Source organism: Somniosus microcephalus, chromosome 6 (assembly GCF_052327205.1).
Source record: "Somniosus microcephalus isolate GS21.2 chromosome 6, FLI_Smic_1.0, whole genome shotgun sequence".
Classification (NCBI taxonomy): domain Eukaryota; kingdom Metazoa; phylum Chordata; class Chondrichthyes; order Squaliformes; family Somniosidae; genus Somniosus; species Somniosus microcephalus.
In genome coordinates, this window is record NC_140992.1 from 204,153,319 (window position 1) to 204,175,521 (window position 22,203).

The window sequence follows — 22,203 nt, forward strand, 5'->3', positions numbered from 1 at the left end:
AACTGAAGAGTTTATGTGCCTTGTGGTTTACAGGTGGATGGAAAACATTGCAGTCCCTTGTTCTTGACTGACTTCTCAATGGTGAAGATGATGTCGCAGTTGACCACTTATGCAGTGAATTGGAGACTGCTTTTCTTTTGAATGTGGAGTTAAACACTGTAGAGTGAGATGCCACTTCTGGTGACATCCACTATTGCATCAGTGGTCATTGACCAATTTGTTTTTTTTTAGGTATCCAGAAAAACTGATGAGGTACCAACAGGCTGGAAGAACAATGAGAGACCTAGAGCTCTTGCACAGTCCTTGAATTGATATAAAAGTGGAAAGGCCATCATGATACTCACAGGTTTAATTTGCTCTCGCCAGAATAATGTTGTGATGAATGTTAAGGCAGCTGGTGTACTTCTAAGAACATAAGAAATAAAAGCAGGATTAGGCCATATGGCCCCTCGAGCCTGCTCCACCATTCAATAAGATCATGGCTGATCATCGACCTCAACTCCACTTTCCCGCCCGATCTCCATATCCCTTGATTCCCCTAGAGTCCAAAAATCTATTGATCTCAGCCTTGAATATACTCAAAGACTCTGCATTCACAGCCCTCTGGGGCAGAGAATTCCAAAGATTCACAACCCTCTGAGTGAAGAAATTCCTCCTCATCTCTGTCTTAAATGGCCTACCCCTTATCCTGAGACTATGCCCCCTAGTTCTAGACACTCTAGCCAGGGGAAACAACCTCTCAGCATCTGCCCTGTCAATCCCCTTCAGAATCTTGTATGTTTCAATGAGATCACCTCTCATTCTTAAAAACTCCAGAGAGTAAAGACCCATTCTACACAATCTCTCATCATAGGTCAGCCTTCTCATCCCAAGAATCAATCTGTCCATGCAAACTAATCACTCAGGAGGGTAAACGTCAAAGATAGTTTAACAAGCAGTCTTCAGAGTGTAGCCTTTCAGAGCAAAAAGCCACAAGCATTTCCTGCTGGTGTTGTCATTTTTGTGAAGAAGGAGGGTCAGTTGTTATATTTCACAAAGACTCTGTTTGTAGCTTTGAGTCATTTATTGAGTTTAGAAATATTAATTTTGAGCCAGTGGTGGTTAGCAAAGAATGGGGAGGGGAGAGAAAGGATCCCACTGTGGGTTTAAACAGCTTTATTTTAAAATCAAGTGTTCATTTCAGTGGGGCAAAGATACTTATTTTGGGAAACTAAGTTAAGGGACAAGACCCATGGTGCCCGTACACCAAAGTTAAAAAGAGTAGGAGAGAAGACAAAATAAATGTCTAAGTACTGGCTGAATGATGCCAAGTTTGGGTTTTTAAAAATAGATTGTAGGGTAAAGGAAAAACTGAAGGAGGCAAGGAATTCCACATTTCAAGCTTCTGGGACAGAATGAGTGACTGTAGGACTCAATGCAATGAGTCTTGATTTCAACAGAAGAGGGAGAGCTTCTAGAATAGGGTATTTGGAACTTAAAATAGAGAGGAGGACCTGCTGTTAATAATGAGCTGTGTTCTGAAAATCAGACATTGAGGACGATATTTGTGCCCATCGCCCTGTTACGCTGGAGAGTAGTCAGACAAACATTTTTAAAAACCAAGGCTCGTTCATTGGCCACCCAAGGCCCGTCTGACTCCATTTCCGAGCGGGCTTCAAAATGGGTGGCCCTGCTCCTGCCTGAAACAAGCGAGAGCCTTATTTAAATACTTAAATTGGGGCCCTACGTGATTTCTGTGGACCAGTCAGCGAGGTGTGCATCACACATGCCCTGCCCATTTGTCCCTGGTGTGGAGCAGCATAACCAGCACTCCTTAAAGGGATCACTGCAGGCCACTCCACAAACAAGCCAAATTAATTAAAATTGCCCCCTATATCTCTCCAATTCTACCCATGATCCTCAACTGCCTTCCACTCAAAATGCTGATGCTGGCTGTACCAGACTGCTGGTAATAGCCGCCTCAACTGGCAGTGGCCTCATGTTTAATAATAGAATCTAATAATGTCAGAATATTTCTATGCACTGAAATGTGACAGAAACTATGGCGGGATTACATACTGCCGCTTATGTAGCGCTGGTTTACGGATCCACTCCTCATACTGATTTCACACATACTGACATAATGACTTCTCTATGGTTGTCAGCAGTCTGACACTCGCATCAAGTGCCTATTAAGCTAAAAATGTATCGAAGAACTGCAATCTTATCCACCCATCCGGCCTATATTAAAGGCTATAGTTATGTTTCCACTATTGCTAAGTAATCTACGCAACTAAAGATCTGTTATTTAATTAACCTCTTTCCCCATATTAATAAGGTTGTTAATTTGGAAATGGGACTTGGCTGTCCCATTGTGCAGTTAGCACAAGTACCACAAAAAACATATAATGCTTCTGATTTATAGGCAGCTTGTTGGCACAGTGTGTCATGGATTGGTAGGGCACAGGTTTGCACCTTTATTTCTTCAGTGATTTCCAGATCTAAACTGCTGATGTGACCTTGTAGAAGGACGGAGTTGATATCAGAGGAATGCCAGTCTTGCATACTTCCTATCTGTAGAGAAGCAATGGTGAAGGTCTGAGGGCAGGACTCGAGGCGGTCTTCTTAGACTGGAGAAGATGTATGGTACAGAAGGACCACTGGAAGGGAAATTATGAAGAGGGATAAACGGAAACAAAAAAATGTACTGCATGGTGTATTACTGAGCCGTAAGGCCTGAGGGTCCGAGGCTTGATCCCTGGTCTGTGCTGAGTTAGTTGATCTTAGCCAGGTCAGCGGTAGAAATGTTTATTGTCCCAAGATAAGGGAGTAGGGGGAAAAAAATCAGCCATGGTTCCCATGCCTGTTTATTATCCTATAAGTCCTGCCTGTGTAGGGGTCAGGACAGGAACAGGCTCAGCTGCAATGCCCCCTCATTCTTGAGCTCCACGTGTGAAGATTGACCAATTGGCTGGGGCACTGGAAACTATACCCCAAGATGAGTCATTGCCTTCAGAACAAGAGAGAATAGGAGCAAAATACTGGAGCAGAAAGAATAGGTGGCTCATAATCTTGCTAATTAATGACCTTACAAAATATTACAGGAAAGCCTCTTAGTGATTCCTTCAGTTACAAAGGGTTTGTCGGGCTACATTTATAAATTATGCCTTCTATCAGTGGTTAAAATGTTCATGAGAGTTTGTTTTCTGGGCAAGGCTTTCACAGATTTCATCGGGTACTTTTTGTTTCAGCACTCAGTGTAATTAATATTATACGGGAACAGACCACCCTGTGGCAAGAAACATGATCCAGTGTCAATATTTATACTAATTAATTGATCCTGCATTCCTAGCGGGGAACTGTGCTCGAAGGCATCGTGTATAGGAGAAAACCACGAGAAGTGGCTGTTTTGGAATAGGGTAGAATACAACCCCATTGATTCTGAAATTATTCCTGATTATCATTTGTCATGTGCAACTAGAAATCCCTGCAGCTACAGGAGCATTGCTCTCATCCTGATCGGGAGTGCAGTGCTTTACTACTTGTATTATTGGGCTTTTCTGCCCCTTGAGCCCTGGGTTGTTTGATGTAGAATTTATGAAATTGACTAGATCATTAGTTTAATGTTGCATTTATATTAAAGAGAGAACGAACTTGCATTTATATAGCGCCTTTCACAACCTTGGGATGTCCCAAAGCGCTTTACAGCCAATAAAGTGCATTTTAAAATGTACTCACTGTTGTAATGGAGGAAAAATTTCTACTTGGACCTCCTGGTGCTGTGTAACCTGTCCTATTTGCATGGTGGGCAGATTCTGCAGCAGCAGCAACAACAGACGAACAACTCTGTACATGTGCCGCTCTGCAAAGGTTTGTGAATTGCGGCTTCTGTTTCTGACCATGTCTCTCCCCCCGATGGCTGACGCGGATCTGTCGAGGGCAGCAAGTGGGAAATCACAGTACTGACCTGTGTGTGTTTATCACTTAGTCGCCATTCTTTCCGGCCCTGGGTCGGCAAAGGTGTTTCACGACTTTGGTCACAAGCTGCTTTTGCATGGCCCACTGGGATCATCCCATACAAAGCTTGCTTCTCCTGTGGCTTGTCTCTTACGAGTTCAGCTCCCTTGTAAATAGGATGATGGAGTAATTGCATGAAATACAGATGCATGTCGACACACGGTGAGTATATACTTGATTGGTTACAAGTGCATCTCTTGCGAGGGAAGAAATCTAAAACCTTTTGAATCTACAAGGCTGATGATGCACTCTGTACCTGTGAAAGATCTGCGCACCATTGGGATAGTGGGCATGTATTTCACCACTTTGATTAAACTATTTTAATTCAGAAAATCTTCATAGTTAAAACTATTAGTACAAATTTAATATCTAATTTATTTTTATTCCTTTCAACAGGTCATACCCATGCTGGACAGATTTTTCCTCTGGCAGTTGCTGCTTATTTTTTGAATCCGTATTTTGAAGGTCTTTACAAAGCTGGTGAGAACAGTTTAGTGTACGTAACTCCTGGGACAATTTACTTCGGGATTCCAATGAGACTTGGAAGCAGAGCGGAGATAACAGAAATAATTTTTAAGACTGGTTAAACTGGTTATCATGCTGCAGGCCCTCCTTTGGTGAACCATGAATGTTCTACATTGGTGTGTTTTGGGCAATGAGTTTCAAGAATACGTAGGTAATCTGCTTATGTGATAACTAATAAATCTCCCGAGTTAATTTTTTTGAGCAGATTTATACACGTTTTGGTAATGACTGCACAATTATCACAGATTGATCATTTTTAAGACTGCAGTAGCAATGTGGGGGGCAATGAGCATCCTTGCCCTCTTTCTGTGGTCTCCAGGTGACATGGGCAACCTGTGTTTGAGAGGGTGGCTCCTGGCCTCCTTTTAGTGATCATGGCCTGTGAATGATCTCCAGTCTCCACCCACTCAGTGCCAACCTACAGGAAGGAGCATGTTGAGTCCAGCAATTCAATGCGTGGAAGATTCTGGGTGCAAACCCATGTCTCACCAATCCATGGCACTGAAAAAGTGTTCAAAAATAAATGGACAAGTTTCAAATGTCTATTACAATGTAATCTTACTGTGCGTTTTTTATTCTCACTTTGCTGACCTCCATTGAAGTCTAAATTAAATTGAAAGCATGTTGTTCCCTAGTTTTGTATGTTCATTTTTCATTCAAATTTGCTATTTGTCAAAATTACCACAATTATTATTGCAGTTTATTAAGGTCCTAAATTACTGGTAAACTTCTGAATTCCTCGACATGATGTGATGTTAATTACTGCATTGTTCGACTGCGGTTATGTAAATATTAGAGAGACGGTTCCTCTTCTCTTAAAACAACAGAAAATGCTGGAAAAACTCAGCAGGCCAGGCAACATCCGTGGAGAGAAATTAGAGTCAACGTTTCGGGTCAAAACCCTTTATCAAGACTTGATAAAGGGTTTTGACCCGAAACGTTGACTCTAATTTCTCTCCACGGATGTTGCCTGGCCTGCTGAGTTTTTCCAGCATTTTCTGTTGTTATTTCGGATTTCCAGAATCTGCAGTATTTTGCTATCCTCTTCTCTTAAAGTGATTTCTAAGCCTCTGACTTTATACCTCTGAATGCATTTCAATCTCTGAGAAATGCTTTGCAATTTAATCACAATATGTAACACATACCGTGCTTCCTGAATGGTAAAGCCTGTTAATGCTGTATTATCGTTGTATATTTTAGGAGGAATTTTATCATACCATTTACTTTTTGAGAAAGGTAGGCTGTGTAAAGAAAGTGTTTGCCACTTTAGTTGGTCATATTTAAATTTGTGTAACATGGTTCACCAAATGCTTGTCTCTTTTGGCGCCTGATTGAGTTTGCAGTTGTCCCGTGCAACAATCAGTCTGTGAAAACCTGAGTAAAATTATCTGACTGGATGTTTTAAATCTAAACGAGGAGCTCTTGGCAACCAGGCCGAGGCATAGAAAACAAAATGAGAAGAACTACAATCTAATCCTGGTCACTTGAAGTTTTTTTCAATGCTTAAAATTTGAATTAGCCAATAATTTGAATTAAGCAAGTAAAAATGAGAAATTGGTGCCAAAAAATTGAATTATTTAATGAAGCAACTTTGAATTAGGAGTAGACGTACACATTTAGTAATTTTCAACAGTTTAATCAACCAATGGAGTGGGTGGGGGAGGAAGAAAAGAGAAACCAGGAATCCTGTAAACCTGAAATAAAATAGAAACTGCTGGAAATGCACAGCAAGTGAAAGGGAAAAGATGGGTGAATGTTTTAGATATTACATCTTTCATCAGAGCCCCATTGTTACTTTTCAGAAGAGACACTTGGTGTTTTTAAAGCAGCTTTGTTTTTTTTTGCTGTCCATCATTCCCAATTAGGTTCAGAACACAGACATCTTCTGTGCACCATGAGGAAAGCGGAATAATCAGACCTAATCTAATATTTGGACATAGCAAAATTCTGGCACTGCAGAATTTTTTGAAAGGACAACGTTAGGTTGGTTAGATGTAAAGGCTGGTCCTGAAGTGCTGTGGAAATAAACAGTGAACCAAATATGATTACCAGAACTGTTGGACTTTGTGATTGTTTTATCCTGTGGAATCTTGTCCTTTTCTGTTTAAAGATGAATAAATTCTATTCTACCAAAACAAAACAGTATTTTCCATTTCCAAAAAAAGTCATTAATTTAGCCATTTTGGAAAATTGAGGTGAAGTCTGTGAGCTGGATGTTAATAAAGTCAAACACTCAGTGATAAAAAGGTACGGCTGAGGGTGTTCGTTCTGATACTCTTTTTAAAAGCGAAAAGTGAAGCACATTTTAAGGGACCAGTGGTATTTAAGGTGGCACTGCTGGCTGGCTGGAGAATTTCTCATTCTGTGGTTTCAAGTGTTACTTTGCCAGAATGAAAAACTGAACACAAATCGTTTGAGACCCATGGAGATGATCCTGCTGTCCCAGCAGGGGTAATGTTTCCAGATCAATAGTCTGAGCGGTCTGCAGCTACTCATTCTTTCCTATGGTCTCGCTCTTATTTCCCAAACAGCGTACAGTAAGGATGCATTTACACACCAGCTTCAGCCTTGCAGCAAAGCAGTTTCGATGTAAACACAGAGTCACATCGGTGATCTGACTCCCCATTGCCTTGAACACTCAAAAGACTCTTTTCCCCCCTGCTACCCACCCCCCCCCCCCCCACCCCCATGGGAGATTCAAACCCAAACTACAGTTCTCTTGACCACAGTGTACTCTTTTGGTATGGACCATAAACAAAGAAACTGTAACTTTAAAAAAAATTAAATGAAACTTAACAACTTAAATTAAAATTTGGTTGCCGGGGGTGATGATGCACTCCAGTCCCTGCGGTGCCCACCAGTCGCAGAAGGCCTCGAGCGTGCCGGCGGACACCGCTGCTCCATCTCGAGGGCCACCCGGGCGTGAACGTGGCTGCGGAAGAGAGGCAGGCAATCGGGCCGAACGACCCCCTCGATTGCCCGCTGCCTGGACCAGTTGATGGCCACTTTGGCCAGGCCCAGGAGCAGTCCTACGAGGAAGTCCTCCGATCTGCCCGCTCCCCTCCGCACTGGGTGACCAAAGATCAGGAGTGTGGGACTGAAGTGCAGCCAAAAATCGAAGAACAGCCCCTTCAAATAATGGAAGAGGGGCTGCAACCTCTCACACTCCATATAAACATGGAACACGGACTCCTCCAGGCCGCAGAAAAGGCAGGCGGCCTGGGAGTTGACCACCGTGTAAAGGTAGTCTTCATTACCCAGAGTGAACCTGAGGCTGATTTACTCTCAGTACATTGTGTGCAGTGTAAAAGTGGCTGAGGGAGGGTGGAGCAGTCGGGGGTGGGGGGTTGGAGGCATAGTGGAGGGCAGTTGCTTTGCCACAGGAGATTGGGGGGATTGCAGGGAGAGTCACCAGCTCTGCTAATGCTGCGACAGTCCTATCTCCCAGCCAAAGGCTGCAAGCAGATTGCCTTTCCGCCTGCCCTATTGGCTAGGAAGTGTCAGATGGGGAGCAAATATTCATGCCATTTTAAAAGAGTGCGACACACAAAACTAACTTGGAACTTGGAGCTAGCATCGCTGGATTGCGATGTTTCAGAGTGTATTACTAAAATCAGTTAGCTGTCTCATAACAGTCCAATATGTGAGATTCCCTTGTAATTCAAATATTCTCTTGTCTCTTTATATCCAACACAAATGGATGCTTGATTTTCAAATATTTGACTTTTTTGGGTGCTTTGTCAGGCTAAGTAGTTCATCTCTTCCTGCATATGGCAATGTCCCCTTACAGATGGAGGTCAATGCTGCTGTTAGTGCAGAAACTGGAAGGGTTGCTCAGTAAGTCTCCTCCTACCATGCCAGGAGAATACCCAGCCCACCAACACCCTTTTTTTTGTATGACTGGATGGTTTCTCTTTCTCAATGCTGTGTTATTCCAACCTCATTGGCTCCCAGTGTTGATTTTGAATTGAGTTCTGAGGGAGTGAAATTGCATGAGCTTTTTTTCCCCTGGGGGAATTCCTGTGTCAGTCAATGAGGTAATGATTACTATATGTCCCTTTGTACACACGTGGAACTGATGGGCATATATTTTGGGGACGTTGTCACTGGAGGTCGTATTTGGATGGACATGAAACTGCACAGTCTCTTCCCCACGTGAAGAGTGGAGAGCAGCAAGTTACCCCACGGATTGGAGAACTTCATTTCTGCACAGCGAGGGGAACCTAACTATGGCAACAAACGGTAAGACTTAAAATACGACTCAGTAACAAAACACAGAATACAATTTAGAATTAATTTTGCTAAGTAAAATGGTTATTTAATAGAAGAAAACGATTTGCGCGTAATTCGATTTATTAAAGATTGGCGATAATTAGTTTTATAGGAAACTCTTAAAAGGCGTTTTATTACTCTGTAACCACTTTTACGAATGGATTGATATGATTGGAACAGTTGAACCTAAATGGTGAATGTTTTCCGATAGCAGACCTGTACTTGGGGGCGGTGGATTTGCAGTGTGAGGCCAACAACACTGAGCATCACACCATCGAAATTGACACGGGCAGGCTGCTGGTTCGGAGAGGACAAGAATTCCGCCTGTTTGTGGAATTTAAACACCGAGCATTCCTGGAGGGTGAAGACCAGCTCGCAGTCCTTCTGGACACAGGTTTGTGATGGGATTGCATTTCAGGACTAACTCGTTCAGACACTTGCACTGTTTAAAACTCAAGTTCACAGCACACCTTCCCTTTGGCTTGGAGTTTCAGGCTGGCCAGTTTCCATGTCAGTGATTTATTTCTGGGTCTGGTTTAGAAAAGCGTTAGTGTTTGTTTAATCTGTGGCTCCTCGTGTTTGTAGCCTTCTCTCCCGTCCTATTGTAATTTAGCTTAAAGATAGATCTAGCAATTCTTGCAAACTGCGAGAATTGGAGGGATGATGAATTTAACATCTGGATAATTAAATTATGACAGAGCATTAAGTTAAAATAGACTCGCGTAAAAAGTATGTAAATCAAATCATTGATTGAATCCAATTTAATTTCGAATCAAACTTTGATAATCTAGATTTGACTAACTTTCAGTGCAAAGTTTTCACCCCCATTTTAACTCCCGAGTTAGACCATTATGTTGCAAGTGTACTTGGATAATTGTGATTATCTGTACAGGACCCGCACCATCAGAAGCCGACGGGACTCGAATTAAAGTGCTCAACTCCAGGGTGAAGTGGGATAAATGGACATTCAGTTTGCAGTCCACTCCAGGACATGTCCACCTGGCCGTGCACAGTCCACCCAGTGCCTGCATCGGCCACTATAAAATCTATCTGATACTCTACCCGAGTGGAGGGGAATCCATTCAACAGATCACTGCAGGAGAATTTCACCTTCTCTTCAACCCCTGGTATCAAGGTATTAATTGCCCGCTTAGCCTTTACATTACAGTATATATGCGTGCTCATCTTTGAAATGAGTACTTTTTAAAAGCAATTGATATTTATCTCCAAGGAATATTCCTATGTTAAATGTACAATAGTCATTTTTAAGCGTGTATCAGTGGTTTTTATTTTTTCCCTGTGTGTGGGCGGGGTGACGCTAAATATATTAACACTTTCTGGGGGGAACTTCCCCTTCAAATACTGGCACATTCCTAGGGACCCACCAAATATATTGACACATTCTGGGGGGAACCCCTGCAAATATTGACACATTCCCAGGGACCCCTCCAAATACCCACTCACCCCCAAGAACCCCGACCTAAATTTGGAAAGAGGGTGTCAACTACCCAAAGGAAAACGGTGATACAAAAGAATATAGAATACAGAATTCTCCCAGCATTGTGCTTACAGCAAAGAATATTGCGGGTCCCATAGGGACAGAAACCTGATGATCTTACAGACCTTCCGAACCCCACCAATTCTTTGAAAACCTATGACCTTGAGCTGTGTTGTTCTAACTCTAATCTGTTAGTTTATTAGTATCTGGTCAGAGTAAATATCAAAATGTAAATGTTAATTTAATGACTGAAAGTTAACATTTGTTAACATTAATAATTGCACGGTAATGTTCACTGTCCTATTACTGCACTATAATAAGCAGATCGTCATAACTGAATAACCCAATCACACTTTGTTACTTAAAGATCCGATATGTATTGTGTGACTAAAATGTCCAACGCATTCATAATAAGCTGTGCAAAATAGAGCCTGGATATTTTTGCCTGAGCTTCTCTACGAATAAACAAGGATTTAACTGGGATACTTTAGGAAAGATAAGTTTGGCTGGTGGGCTGATATGGACGTTTTGGTGGCAATTTGTAATGGGAGGAGTCCACGGTGAAATTCCTGCCAGGCATTTGGAGTGTTCTGTGACTGTGTGGCACTTGAGAGGTGTGAGCCTGGTAAAACAGAACATTACTGAATTTGTTTCAGTAGAACACCCTTTTCCTGTAGGATGATGACAACATTGAAGAAAGTAAGAATATGCATTTATTTTGCACATCCTTAGGGTGTCCCAAAGCATTTCACAGCCAGTGAGTTACTTTCCAAGTATAGTCACTGTCGTTTTATAGGTAATCAAGGCAGCCAATGTGTGCACAACAAAGTCCCACAAATAGAAATTACCACTTAGTCCATTTGGTAATGTTGGCAGACAGGGCCTCTGAAAGGCTGCACCTCCGACAATGAACTGCCAGCCCAGATGATGTGCTTAAGTCCTGAGTAGGGCTTGAACCAACAGCCTTCTGACTCAGAGGTGAGAGTGCTACCACTGAGCCAAGCTGACACAATACAGCTGAGGTTCAGTGTCACAATCAAATAAACTCTTATAAACCTTACACAACAAAACCTAAGAGCAGGAATAGAAGATGCAGACTCCAAATGAGAGAGTTCACCAATAAGAAAAAAAGGAAAGATTTGAGTATCTATATAATTAAATGTCTTTGCCTAGCCTGTGCTTATAGAGCGACACTTCCAAAGCGTCACACATCCATATGGCAAAAATCCATAATTGGCTCAAATAACCACTTCTCTGCTAAGTTATCAATCTGTGACTAATTATGAACAAATCAAAAGTAGTAAAAAGTACCATTTGAGGAATGAGTAACCGGAAAATCAAGCAATCAGATCCTTGATTTTTTTTTTTAATTTTCAAATCTACTATTTGTGAACTGGCATGTACCACACAACTGTCCAATCAAATCACCCAAACAATTTTTTCCCAAATTCTGTTAGCCATGTTGTTTCTTGGTCTGGCAACCACAGAAACCTGAAAAACACAATTCATATGGTAAGAAACATATAAAGGCTGAAATAATTCATCGAAAAATTATTTCACTGTACCCATCTCCTATTAGAAAGCCATTCAAAAGGTTTTGTGCTGTAGGGCTACCCTTTGGGGCTTCCGTTCTGATATTTATGATGTCACCACAGCTTCTATACTTTGCCTGGTCCATTCATCATATTTCCTGGACTGTGCCGTCACAATCATGACTCAAATCTGACTCCTGGTGTTGCCTCTTCATGTGCAATGCCAGGAGAGATCGGATCATGTTTTATTTTTTTTTAAATCCTGTCAACTTTAACCATAATTAAGTCATACATCCACTTTTATAATGGAAACTCTGTGATATCTTGTCACACTGTAATTACACTCTGAGCACCCCACCTGTGTGGATGCACTGCAGCGCCACCATTGGTGGGAGGGTGTAATTACAATACAAGTTTAGGTGCGTAGATTTCCATTATAAATGTGGAGATAGGAATTTATAAGGAAAAATATAAAAATGACAATGTAGAACTTTAAAATGGGGACTGAATTTAGTTTGGACACCCTGGTCCAATTATCCCCAGCTAACCCCAATTCACTTGAGACTAACCTTGGTCTTGACTCCCCGTGTGCCATGCCACGGGAGATTGACTAGGAAGAAGTAAATAAGGCAGTGAGTTTGTCAGAAGATGTAGCACATACTTGATATTCAAGTAATATTCTTGTGTCTTGTCACATAACCAGCATTCTCCTTCCTCCAAAAAGCACACCGCTAGTTTGTTACTGGCGCATTCTCTGGTCTACGGATTCCCTTAATGACTGGGTAAGACATACAAACATATTGTCAACGATGGACAGGAAAAGACCCACTGGTCCATCCAGCCTGTCCCACAGGTCTCTGGGAAAAGAACCATGTCTTAACATCTAATCTAGTTCTGGCTTTACATAACTTGAGGTTGTGACCCCTGGCCTTCCCTAATCTATTCAGTTGAAACAAACTCTACACAAACAGATTCTATTTCTTAAGTCTACGGTTCTCTAAAGTGCAGAGTCCTAACTCTTTGAGCCTATCCTGGTAACTAAGGTGCTTGAAACGCGGGGGGTGGGGGGGGGGATGTAGAAAGCTAGTTACATACTTTACAGGAGTGGCCTCTATTGCTGTGTGAAATTAAATTTCACAGGCTGATTTAGTTTCATGATAACTGCATAAGAAAGAGTTTGAATTTTTTTTTCATTGATAAAATTACTGAGAGAAGAGATATGCAATTCGTTACTTAGCATCTGTGTGCATATCTTCAGAGAATGTAAGTGCAGTGTTCACTGTGTGCTGTTAAATGGCTCTGGAAAACATGTCTAGGTCATTAGACAGAGTCTTACTGTCTGCGGGAATATACTAGATTCTAAAAGTACCCACAATCAAATCTGCACAGCACACTCTTTCACACATTGCAGCTTTCCATAAAAATAAGTCATTCTAAACATTTCCTTTATGTAAAAAAATGGTCTGGTCATGCCAAGAACTTGACTAGTTTTCATTTTACTATTTCTTTCTCTAATATATATATATATATATATATATATATATATATATATATATATATAGAGAGAGAGAGAATTTATGCAACAGGGAACAGTGGAATACTCAGAATATTTGTGAGTGACAAGTACCTTGTAATCCTCAAGTGACTTAAGGGCCTTATTTTCGAAGTGTATCTAATTTTTACACTAAGTTTAATGCCAGACATGCCATGGATCTCGGCATTAAACCCGGTTTGATGGTACTAATGCCACGTCGCATTTTCTGATCATTAACTCGGTGGTAAATGGTTGCCATCAGTGGATTAAAGATGGCAACTTAGCAAATCATTTGGGCACAGATCCTATTAATTTAAGCAACTCTGCCCTTTTGGGATATAGCAAAGCCTTTACATCACCAGTGCTATAAGTTGAAAGATGCAGTGATAAACTACTAACCTGAGGAGGAATAATTTATTACAAACAGACCGCATTTATTGGGCTTAAAAAAACTGGGCAACTTTCAACTTTTTGCACAAGCTAGCACATTCTATGTGACTGCAACAACAGCAAGTTGCACTTGCATATCCCCTATAATGCAGCAAAACGCCCCAAGATATCTGACAAAGTGGAGGCTGAACCTGAGTTGGAATATAGAGAATAATTAGCATAAGTGGCTAAAAGCACGGTCGAAGAGGCAGGTTTTAAAGAGGCTTTTGAAGGTGGGGAGACATTTAGCAAGGCAGAGGGGTTTAGGGAGGGAGTTTGACTGTGTGGAGCGAGGTGGCTGAAGGCTCTGTCATCAATGGTGATGGGGAAGGAGGGAGGGAATGTAGAGTTGATCAGAGTTGTAAGACCAGAATGAGCCAGGAAGAGTTTGCAGGGGCAGGGTGAAGTGAGAACAAGGAGGCATTTCAAAACATAGATGAGGATTTTGAAATAACTGCACTGGGTGATGGGCACATTTTCCAGCCAGAGTAAATAGCTAGCAATCAGGAACAAGAACCCTGCTTATTATGTTTCCTCCATCCAGCCCAGGGTTGCGCCGTTCAATTGTAACACCCCCAATGGTAACCAGGAGATGCGCTAACTCAGTAGAGACCAGAGATTGAGCCCGGGTGGTGCATTAACCCAGTGAGCCACTGGGGAGCTGGTCCGTGAGCATACTTCTAACATGCATTTGTGGTCAATAAAGTGCAAACGAAACGAAGCACTTAAAAGGATGAATGTAACATAGTTTGGAATTTAATTTGCCTATCCCCTCAGAGGATGCTGTGTACCTGCCTGATGAGGACCTGCTGCAGGAGTACATTCTGAATGAGAACGGACTGCTCTATCACGGCTCACATGCCAACATCTATTCACTACCGTGGAATTTTGGACAAGTAATATAACCTTTTAAGTTTTTCACAATCTACTCACCATTTATTTATTTATTTATTTTTATCACCGTTGCTCTGAGACTTGGTGCCATTTTGTGTTCTGTTTTTACAGTTTGAAAAAGATGTCATCGATATTTGCTTTCAAATTTTGGACAACAGTCTATCTACTCTGAAAAATCCATTGGCTGATGCTCAGAGGAGAAACGATCCTATATATATCAGCAGAACAGTGACTGCTATGGTGAGCTCGGAGATGTCTGATATTGTTTATGTAAATGTGTGTTTTGTTTTAAGGGGACATTGTTACCTGGTAAAATGGCCACATTAAGTGAAGTCTGTTGTTCTGGCCTCTGTGTTGAGAATACAACATTATCTCATTCAACCCAACACAACAGGTATAGTCTCGATTTAATCTAGCTGCAAAAACAATTGTATCTGACGTTTGTAAAATATAAATTAAATTTGGGTAGGGGGCTGGATACTTGTGGTGAACAGTTCCCCTGCCCTTTCCCCCATTTTTGGTTCCTTTTTCTCTTTCCACCCCCCCCCCCCCCCCCACCATGCTACAATCCATTCCCCAGCAGTTGACCTATCAAAGAGGCCTTTGCCAATGCCAAGCTGCAATTGTCTGCACAAGGTGACTAGCCTGTCAAACATATTTATTTTTCCCATTATCCCTATTGTCACCACCTTTCAATGGCATGGCTGAAAGATGAACCTCTATCTTGTGAAATTGCTAGTGTAAACCTCACCGCTCTATAGCACAGGACCATAGCGAAGAACTGTTTCTTGTTCTTGAAGCTGATGAAAGCTTAGCTTTTGCTGCGTTCATTTTGGCCGTTATCCCTGCTGCTGTCCTCTGTGTGTTCATTTTAATGTTGTTTGTAACATTAAAACTAACTAGCTTACAGAGGAAACAATTCATTAGAAGTTATGCACAGAGGAAAGTTTGTCTCTTATTAGTATCAATCATGAGCTACGTAGCCAGTCAACTATGTCCTGGACCAGCTGCAAAATAAGGTAAGGGTTGTCTGACTCAACACTAGCATTTACAACCTTTTCCCAAGTGTTAAACACCATGTAAATCCAAGACCTTTAAGCATAAAGGGTCCTTTTTAATGACCCAAAAAGGCCCAGCTAAAGTTTGGCATGTATTGCATACTGTACACAATCTGAGACTGACTGTAGCCAAGAGAAGTCGACCGTAGATATTACCCAACACTGGCACAGGCAAGTTCTGCTTTTCTTGTTAATGGATAAAGCCACCTGCATTATTATTATTAATTTAAAATATATATATTATATATATATAATGTAACCCATTTCTGGTTCCCTTTATCCAAACTGCCTCTTTGTCAAAGTGATTTGGATATTAAATTTGCTTAACTAAAGCTCTGGTTTCATCAAGAGACCTTTTCTTTCACAGAAGATTGTGTGTATACTTCTAGCTTTATTTATTTTATTTATTTATTAAATTAATGAAATGAAGACTAGATTTTTTATTTTCCCCTCCAAAGGTGAATGCAAATGATGATAAAGGTGTACTTTTGGGAAGGTGGGATGGTAATTACTCCGATGGGATCGCCCCCACCAGATGGACCGGGAGTCTCCCGATTTTACGTCTGTGGAGCAGTTCTGGGGCTGAGAAAGTACGATATGGGCAGTGCTGGGTCTTTGCTGCTGTAGCTTGCACAGGTAAGATCCTGCTAGCTTCCTCACACCTCTCTGAAGCACCCTGGGACCTTTTTCTACTTTAAAGATGCTCTTTAAATGCAAGCTGTGTTTGTTGCTGTTGGAGGCACTTGTTTGCTTCAACACAGTCAGACATTTTAATTATTTCTCCTCCTCCTCCTCCTCCTCCTCGAGGAACTTCACAAGTAAGAACTAATACAGTGCGTGGAATGCATTACACAGACAGAACCCCATAATAGCTGTGCACCAAGATTCTTCTGTTCTTCCCATTAACATCCTGACACAAGCATTCAAATAAAATGACACACTACACAAATTTGTGGTGATACTGCGTTGCTCCTTCATGTACATCATACAGTAGAAATTTGTCTTGGGTGATAGCGCAAAGCAGGCGTTATTGCATTGGCCGCCTGTTACACGCCCCGCCCGATATTCAGTTCTGTTGAAGTAATTGATACTGAATATTAGGCGGTGCGCCTTAAGGGCAGGCCATGCGATACCACCTGCTTTGCATTACCGCTCAAGGCGAATTTCTACCCCCCAAAAGTGTGGCAAGTGACGTGTAATTGTTCAGGTCCGCCTAGTCTAGGTTTTTTTTAACGTAGAATTGCTGTCCTCGCACTCCACACTGTGTAAGTTTAGAAATTCACAGGATTGGTTAGTTGTGTTACACTGCAACAAATCACTTGTCCTAATCTGACTGGCCTCATTGCACTTGACGCATTCATGCTAAATTCTTCTTGTTCCTGTTAAAATAATCAGGTCAACATCAAGAGTCTGATCCTGTCCTACACAGCATTCACACGCTGGCTTTCTCCCGAGGGAGCTCAATGGATAGTGATCTTATTTCTTCCCTCCCTTTCCCCAAGGTTGCTGAGACCAATTTGTAGCATTCCTACAGTCACCCTACTGAGATCAGCAAGCAATGCCCAGTCCAGGGATCAAACATCAGGCCTCCCTGGACTTTATGACTGAGTTGCTCACTGGCAATGGCTTTACTGAATGAGTCATGGGGGAAGCCTGATGAGCTCTTACAAAATTGACAGTGCCTTGAATTGCTAATTGAAATTCATTCATCACCATACTTGCATTTGTTTTCCAGTTCTGAGGTGCTTGGGGATCCCAAGTCGTTGTGTTACAAACTATTCCTCTGCTCATGACACTGACGGCAACCTCAAAGTGGATCAGTATTACAGTAGTGAAGATTACTCACGCATGCCTTCAAAAAGGAAAGATATGGTGTGGTATGTGCTAGTAATTATTACCTTCCAGTGCTCGTTCATGGACACTGCATATACCCATGGCTGTGACACAGTTCTGAAAGAACATAAATTTAGTGCCAATCTCCACAGTATTGTGTGCTTTGGGTTTTTTGTTTCAGAATAATATTTACTTTATCCCATTTCCCTTTTTCTTACTCTTCCCCTTGTTTTGTCATAATTTCTAGTCTGTGGTCTCCTCCGCAGTCTTAAAGAGCATTTAGCGAGGGCCCAACAAGCGAAACTAGCGTGCTTACCCCCAAATTAAAATAGTGAGTGAGACGCCCTCTGGCCTTGGCGTCAGAGAGAGACATCCTCTGGTTTTAGTGTTGGAGAGACTCCATCCTCCTGCTCCAGCCTTCCTATTGGAGCGACTCCCTCTGGCCTTGGCAGAGGAGACACTCCAGACACCCAACCATGTTTGAGAGACCTTCAGGCGCCTCCAATTCTGCCCTCTTGAGCATCCACGACTTTAATCGCTCCACCATTGGCGGCCATGCCTTCAGCTGCCTAGGCCCTAAGCTCTGGAATTCCCTCCCTAAACCCCTCCGCCTCGCTACCTCTCTTTCCTCCTTTAAGACGCTCCTTAAAACCTACCTCTTTGACCAAGCTTTTGGTCACCTGGTCTAATATCTCCCATGTGGCTCGGTGTCAAATTTTGTTTGATAATCGCTCCTGTAAAGCGCCTTGGGACGTTTTACTACGTTAAAGATGCTATATAAATACAAGTTTGTTTGTTTGTTGTTGTTGATATAGGGAAGACTTCCCACCCCCCACCTTGGCATAGGAGAGACCCCGCTCCTCCCCCCAACCTTCATGTTAGAGAGTCTAACCTTGGTGTAGGGGAGACTGAACCACCCCTTTCCCCCCCCCCCCCCCCAACCTTGGTATAAGAGAGATCCAGCAGTGCCCCCCCCCCCCCCCCCACTCCCACCACCTTCATGTTGGAGATTCTCTCTCTAACCTTGGCTTAGGGGAGACTTCACCACCCCCTTACTGCTTTGGTGTTGGGGAGACTCCCTCAGCTTTGGCACGATGGAGACTCCTCACCTTGGTGTCACCTTAGTGTTGGAGAGATTCCCTTTGATGTTGGAGAATGATGTCTCTGTTGGGACAACCCACGCTTGCACCTGTCTTTATAAACAAACACACCTTTGAAGAGTTACTGTAAGCAGACTGATCCAGATCTCAAATCTGTAACACCAGAAGTCTGAATCAACATCTTTATTGTTTGATGTCAGATCACGTTTTAATATTTTGACAGCTCATGACTCCTTTATCTTCATTGCTGCATGTCTGGTTAATCAGGTTGTGTAGTTTTATTGCAACGATTTCACATTAATACACTGTTGCACACAGGAACTACCACTCCTGGCTGGAATCATGGATGACCCGGTCTGACCTTCCCCCTGGTTATGAAGGATGGCAAGTCTTGGATCCTACTCCACAAGAAAGGAGTGACGGTAACATTAGAATTGAATTATAATAATTTTATATAATAGTCCAGGCTGACTCCACATCAATTAGTATCTGGCTGTGAGAAGGATCAGAAGAAGATCATGCTTCACCAGGGCAGAATCAGAACCCTGATTCCTGCTTTAGCTCTGAATGTGAGATTCAAGAAATATCACCTTGACTCACAGTACTGCACCATTCCTCAATCATGGATCCATTCTGCGTCTGCAGCCTATCGCTCAAGATATTAGAAACATAGGAACAGGAGTGACCCATTCAGCCCCTCAAGCCTGTTCTGCCATTCAATTAGATCATGGCTGATCTGTATCTTAACTCTGTCAACCTGCCTTGGTTCCATATCCCTTAATACCTTTGCCTAACAAAAATCGATAAATCTCACTTTTGACATTTTCAGTTGACCCCCATCCTCAACAGCTTTTTGGGGGAATAGAGTTCCAGATTTCCACTACCCTTTGTATGAAGAAGTGCTTCATGACATTACCCCTGAACGGCCTAGCTCTAATTTTAAGCTTATTCCTCTTTCTTTCTGGACTCTCCCACCAGAGGAAATACTTTCTCTCTATCTACCCTATCCAATCCTTTAATCGTCTTAAGCAGCTCCATTAGATCACCCCTTAACCTTCTATACTCAAGGGAATACAAGCCTAGTCTATGCAACCTGTCCTCATAATTTAACCTTTTTAGCCTCAGTATTTTTTAAATTCATTCCTGGGATGTAGATGTCGCTGGCAAGGCCAGCATTTTATTGCTCATCCCTAATTGTCCTTGAGAAGGTGGTGGTGAGCTGTCGTCTTGAACCGCTGCAGTCTGTGCGGTGAAGTTACTCCCACAGTGCTGTTAGGGAGGGAGTTCCAGGATTTTGACCCAGTGACTATGAAGGAACGGCGATATATTTCCAAGCCAGGATAGTGTATAACTTGGAGGGGAACTTGGAGGTTATGGTGTTCCCAGGCGGCTGCTGCCATTGTCCATTTTTTTTAATTCGTTTTTTTATGGGATGTGGGCGTCACTGGCAAGGCCAGCATTTATTGCCCATCCCTAATTGCCCTTGAGAAGGTGGTGGTGAGCCGCCTTCTTGAACCGCTGCAGTCTGTGTGGTGAAGGTACTCCCACAGTGCTGTTAGGGAGGGAGTTCCAGGATTTTGACCCAGCAACGATGAAGGATCGGCAATATACTTCTGGTGTGTGACTTGGAGGGGAACTTGGAGGTGGTAGTGTTCCCATGCACCTGCTGTCCTTGTCCTTCTAAGTGGTAGAGGTTGCAGGTTTGGGAGGTGCTGCCGAAGAAGCCTTGGCAAGTTGCTGCAGTGCATCTTGTAGATGGTACACACTGCAGCCACGGTACGTCGGTGGTGGAGGGAGTGAATGTTTAAGGTGGTGGATGGGGTGCCAATCAAGCGGGCTGCTTTGTCCTGGATGGTGTCGAGCTGCTTGAGTGTTGTTGGAGCTGCACTCGTCCAGGCAAGTGGAGAGTATTCCATCACACTCCTTACTTGTGCCTTGTAGAGGTGGAAAGGCTTTGGGGAGTCAGGAGGTGTGACACTCGCCACAGAATACCTAGCCTCTGATCTGCTCTTGTTGCCACAGTATTTATGTTGCTGGTCCAGTTAAGTTTCTGGTCAATGGTGACCCTCAGGATGTTGATGGTGGGGGATTCGGCGATGGTAATACCGTTGAATGTCAAGGGGCGATGGTTAGACTCTCGCTTGTTGGAGATAGTCATTGCCTGGCACTTCTGTGGCGTGAATGTTACCTGCCACTTATCAGCCCAAACCTGAACGTTGTCCAGGTCTTGTTGCATGCGCGCATGGACTGCTTCATTATCTGAGGAGTTGTGAATGGTGCTGAACACTGTGCAATCATCAGCGAACATCCCCATTTCTGACCTTATGTTGGAGGGAAGGTCATTGATGAAGCAGCTGAAGATGGTTGGGCCTGGGACACTGCCCTGTGGAACTCCTGCAGCGATGTCCTCGGGCTGCGATGATTGACCTTCAACCACCACAACAATCTTCCTTTGTGCTAGGTATGACTCCAGCCAGTGGAGCGTTTCCCCCCCCGCTTCCCATTGACTTCAGTTTTACTAGGGCTCCTTGATGCCACATTATGTAAAAAGACTACTGGGCACTTGGTTTGAGTATAAAACAAGGCTTTAATCAACTGTTTCAAAACCATGAGATTTCTAGTTACATCACTAGTTCCTGGTTATAGAAACATCCTGAGCAAGCTGGGCCCACGCCCAAGTATTTATACTCCTTGGACGGCGCCACCAGCTGGCTGCCCAGTGTTATTTCATGAGTCATGATAAGATTCATGACACCACACTCGGTCAAATACTGCCTTGATGTCAAGGGCAGTTACTCTCACCTCGCCTCTGGAATTCAGCTCCTTTGTCCATGTTTGGACCAAGGCTATAATGAGGTCGGGAGCCGCGTGGTTTTGGCGGAACCCAAACTGGGCATCAGTAAGCAGGTTATTGGTGAGTAAGTGTGGCTTGATAGCACTGTTGATGACACCTTCCATCACTTTGCTGATGATTGACAGTAGACTGATGGGGCAGTAATTGGCTGGGTTGGATTTCTCCTGCTTTTTGTGGACAGGACATACCTGGGCAGCTTTTCACATTGTCGGATAGATGCCAGTGTTGTAGCTGTACTGGAACAGCTTGGCTAGAGACGTGGCTAGTTCTGGAGCACAAGTCTTCAGCACGATAGCCGGGATGTTGTCGGGGCCCATAGCCGTTGCTGTATCCAGTATGCTCAGCCGTTTCTTGATATCACGTGGAGTGAATCAAATTGGCTGAAGACTGGCTTCTGTGATGGTGGGGACCTCGGGAGGCGGCCGGTATGGATCATCCACTCGGCACTTCTGGCTGAAGATGGTTGCAAATGCGTCAGCCTTGTCTTTTGCACTCACATGCTGGGCTCGACCATCATTGAGGATGGGGATATTCATGGAGCCGCCTGCTCCTATTAGTTGTTTAATGGTCCACCACCATTTACAACTGGATGTGGCAGGACTGCAGAGCTTTGATCTGATCCGTTGATTGTGGGATCGCTTAGCCCTGTCTATAGCATGCTGCTTCCGCTTTTTAGCA

The 22,203-nt window shown here is 43.0% G+C and overlaps 2 protein-coding genes across 4 annotated transcripts in view; both read left to right on the forward strand.

The window, feature by feature from the left end:
• tmppe (transmembrane protein with metallophosphoesterase domain) overlaps positions 1–5,155 on the forward strand; it is a 40,175-nt gene extending 35,020 nt beyond the window's left edge. The window contains exons 5-6 of one of the 2 annotated variants that reach the window (XR_015078800.1): positions 232–346; positions 4,393–4,481. Coding sequence is in view for 1 of the 2 variants with exons in the window: in XM_085991264.1 (XP_085847390.1) it covers positions 4,393–4,583 (191 nt within the window). In the remaining variant the exon portion in view is untranslated. Of the gene's footprint in view, positions 1–231; positions 347–4,392 lie in introns of both variants that reach the window. The other variant, XM_085991264.1, reaches the window with a different exon arrangement.
• Positions 5,156–5,449: 294 nt separating this feature from the next.
• The window catches only part of LOC147116390 (protein-glutamine gamma-glutamyltransferase 2-like), a 35,431-nt gene continuing 18,677 nt past the window's right edge, over positions 5,450–22,203 (forward strand). For both annotated transcript variants that reach the window (XM_085991265.1, XM_085991266.1), the window contains exons 1-8: positions 5,450–8,763; positions 9,008–9,187; positions 9,686–9,928; positions 14,564–14,682; positions 14,792–14,920; positions 16,197–16,374; positions 17,474–17,615; positions 18,990–19,093. In XM_085991265.1, coding sequence (XP_085847391.1) covers positions 8,751–8,763; positions 9,008–9,187; positions 9,686–9,928; positions 14,564–14,682; positions 14,792–14,920; positions 16,197–16,374; positions 17,474–17,615; positions 18,990–19,093 — 1,108 coding nt within the window. In that variant the 5' untranslated portion in view covers positions 5,450–8,750. The remainder of the gene's footprint in view (positions 8,764–9,007; positions 9,188–9,685; positions 9,929–14,563; positions 14,683–14,791; positions 14,921–16,196; positions 16,375–17,473; positions 17,616–18,989; positions 19,094–22,203) is intronic.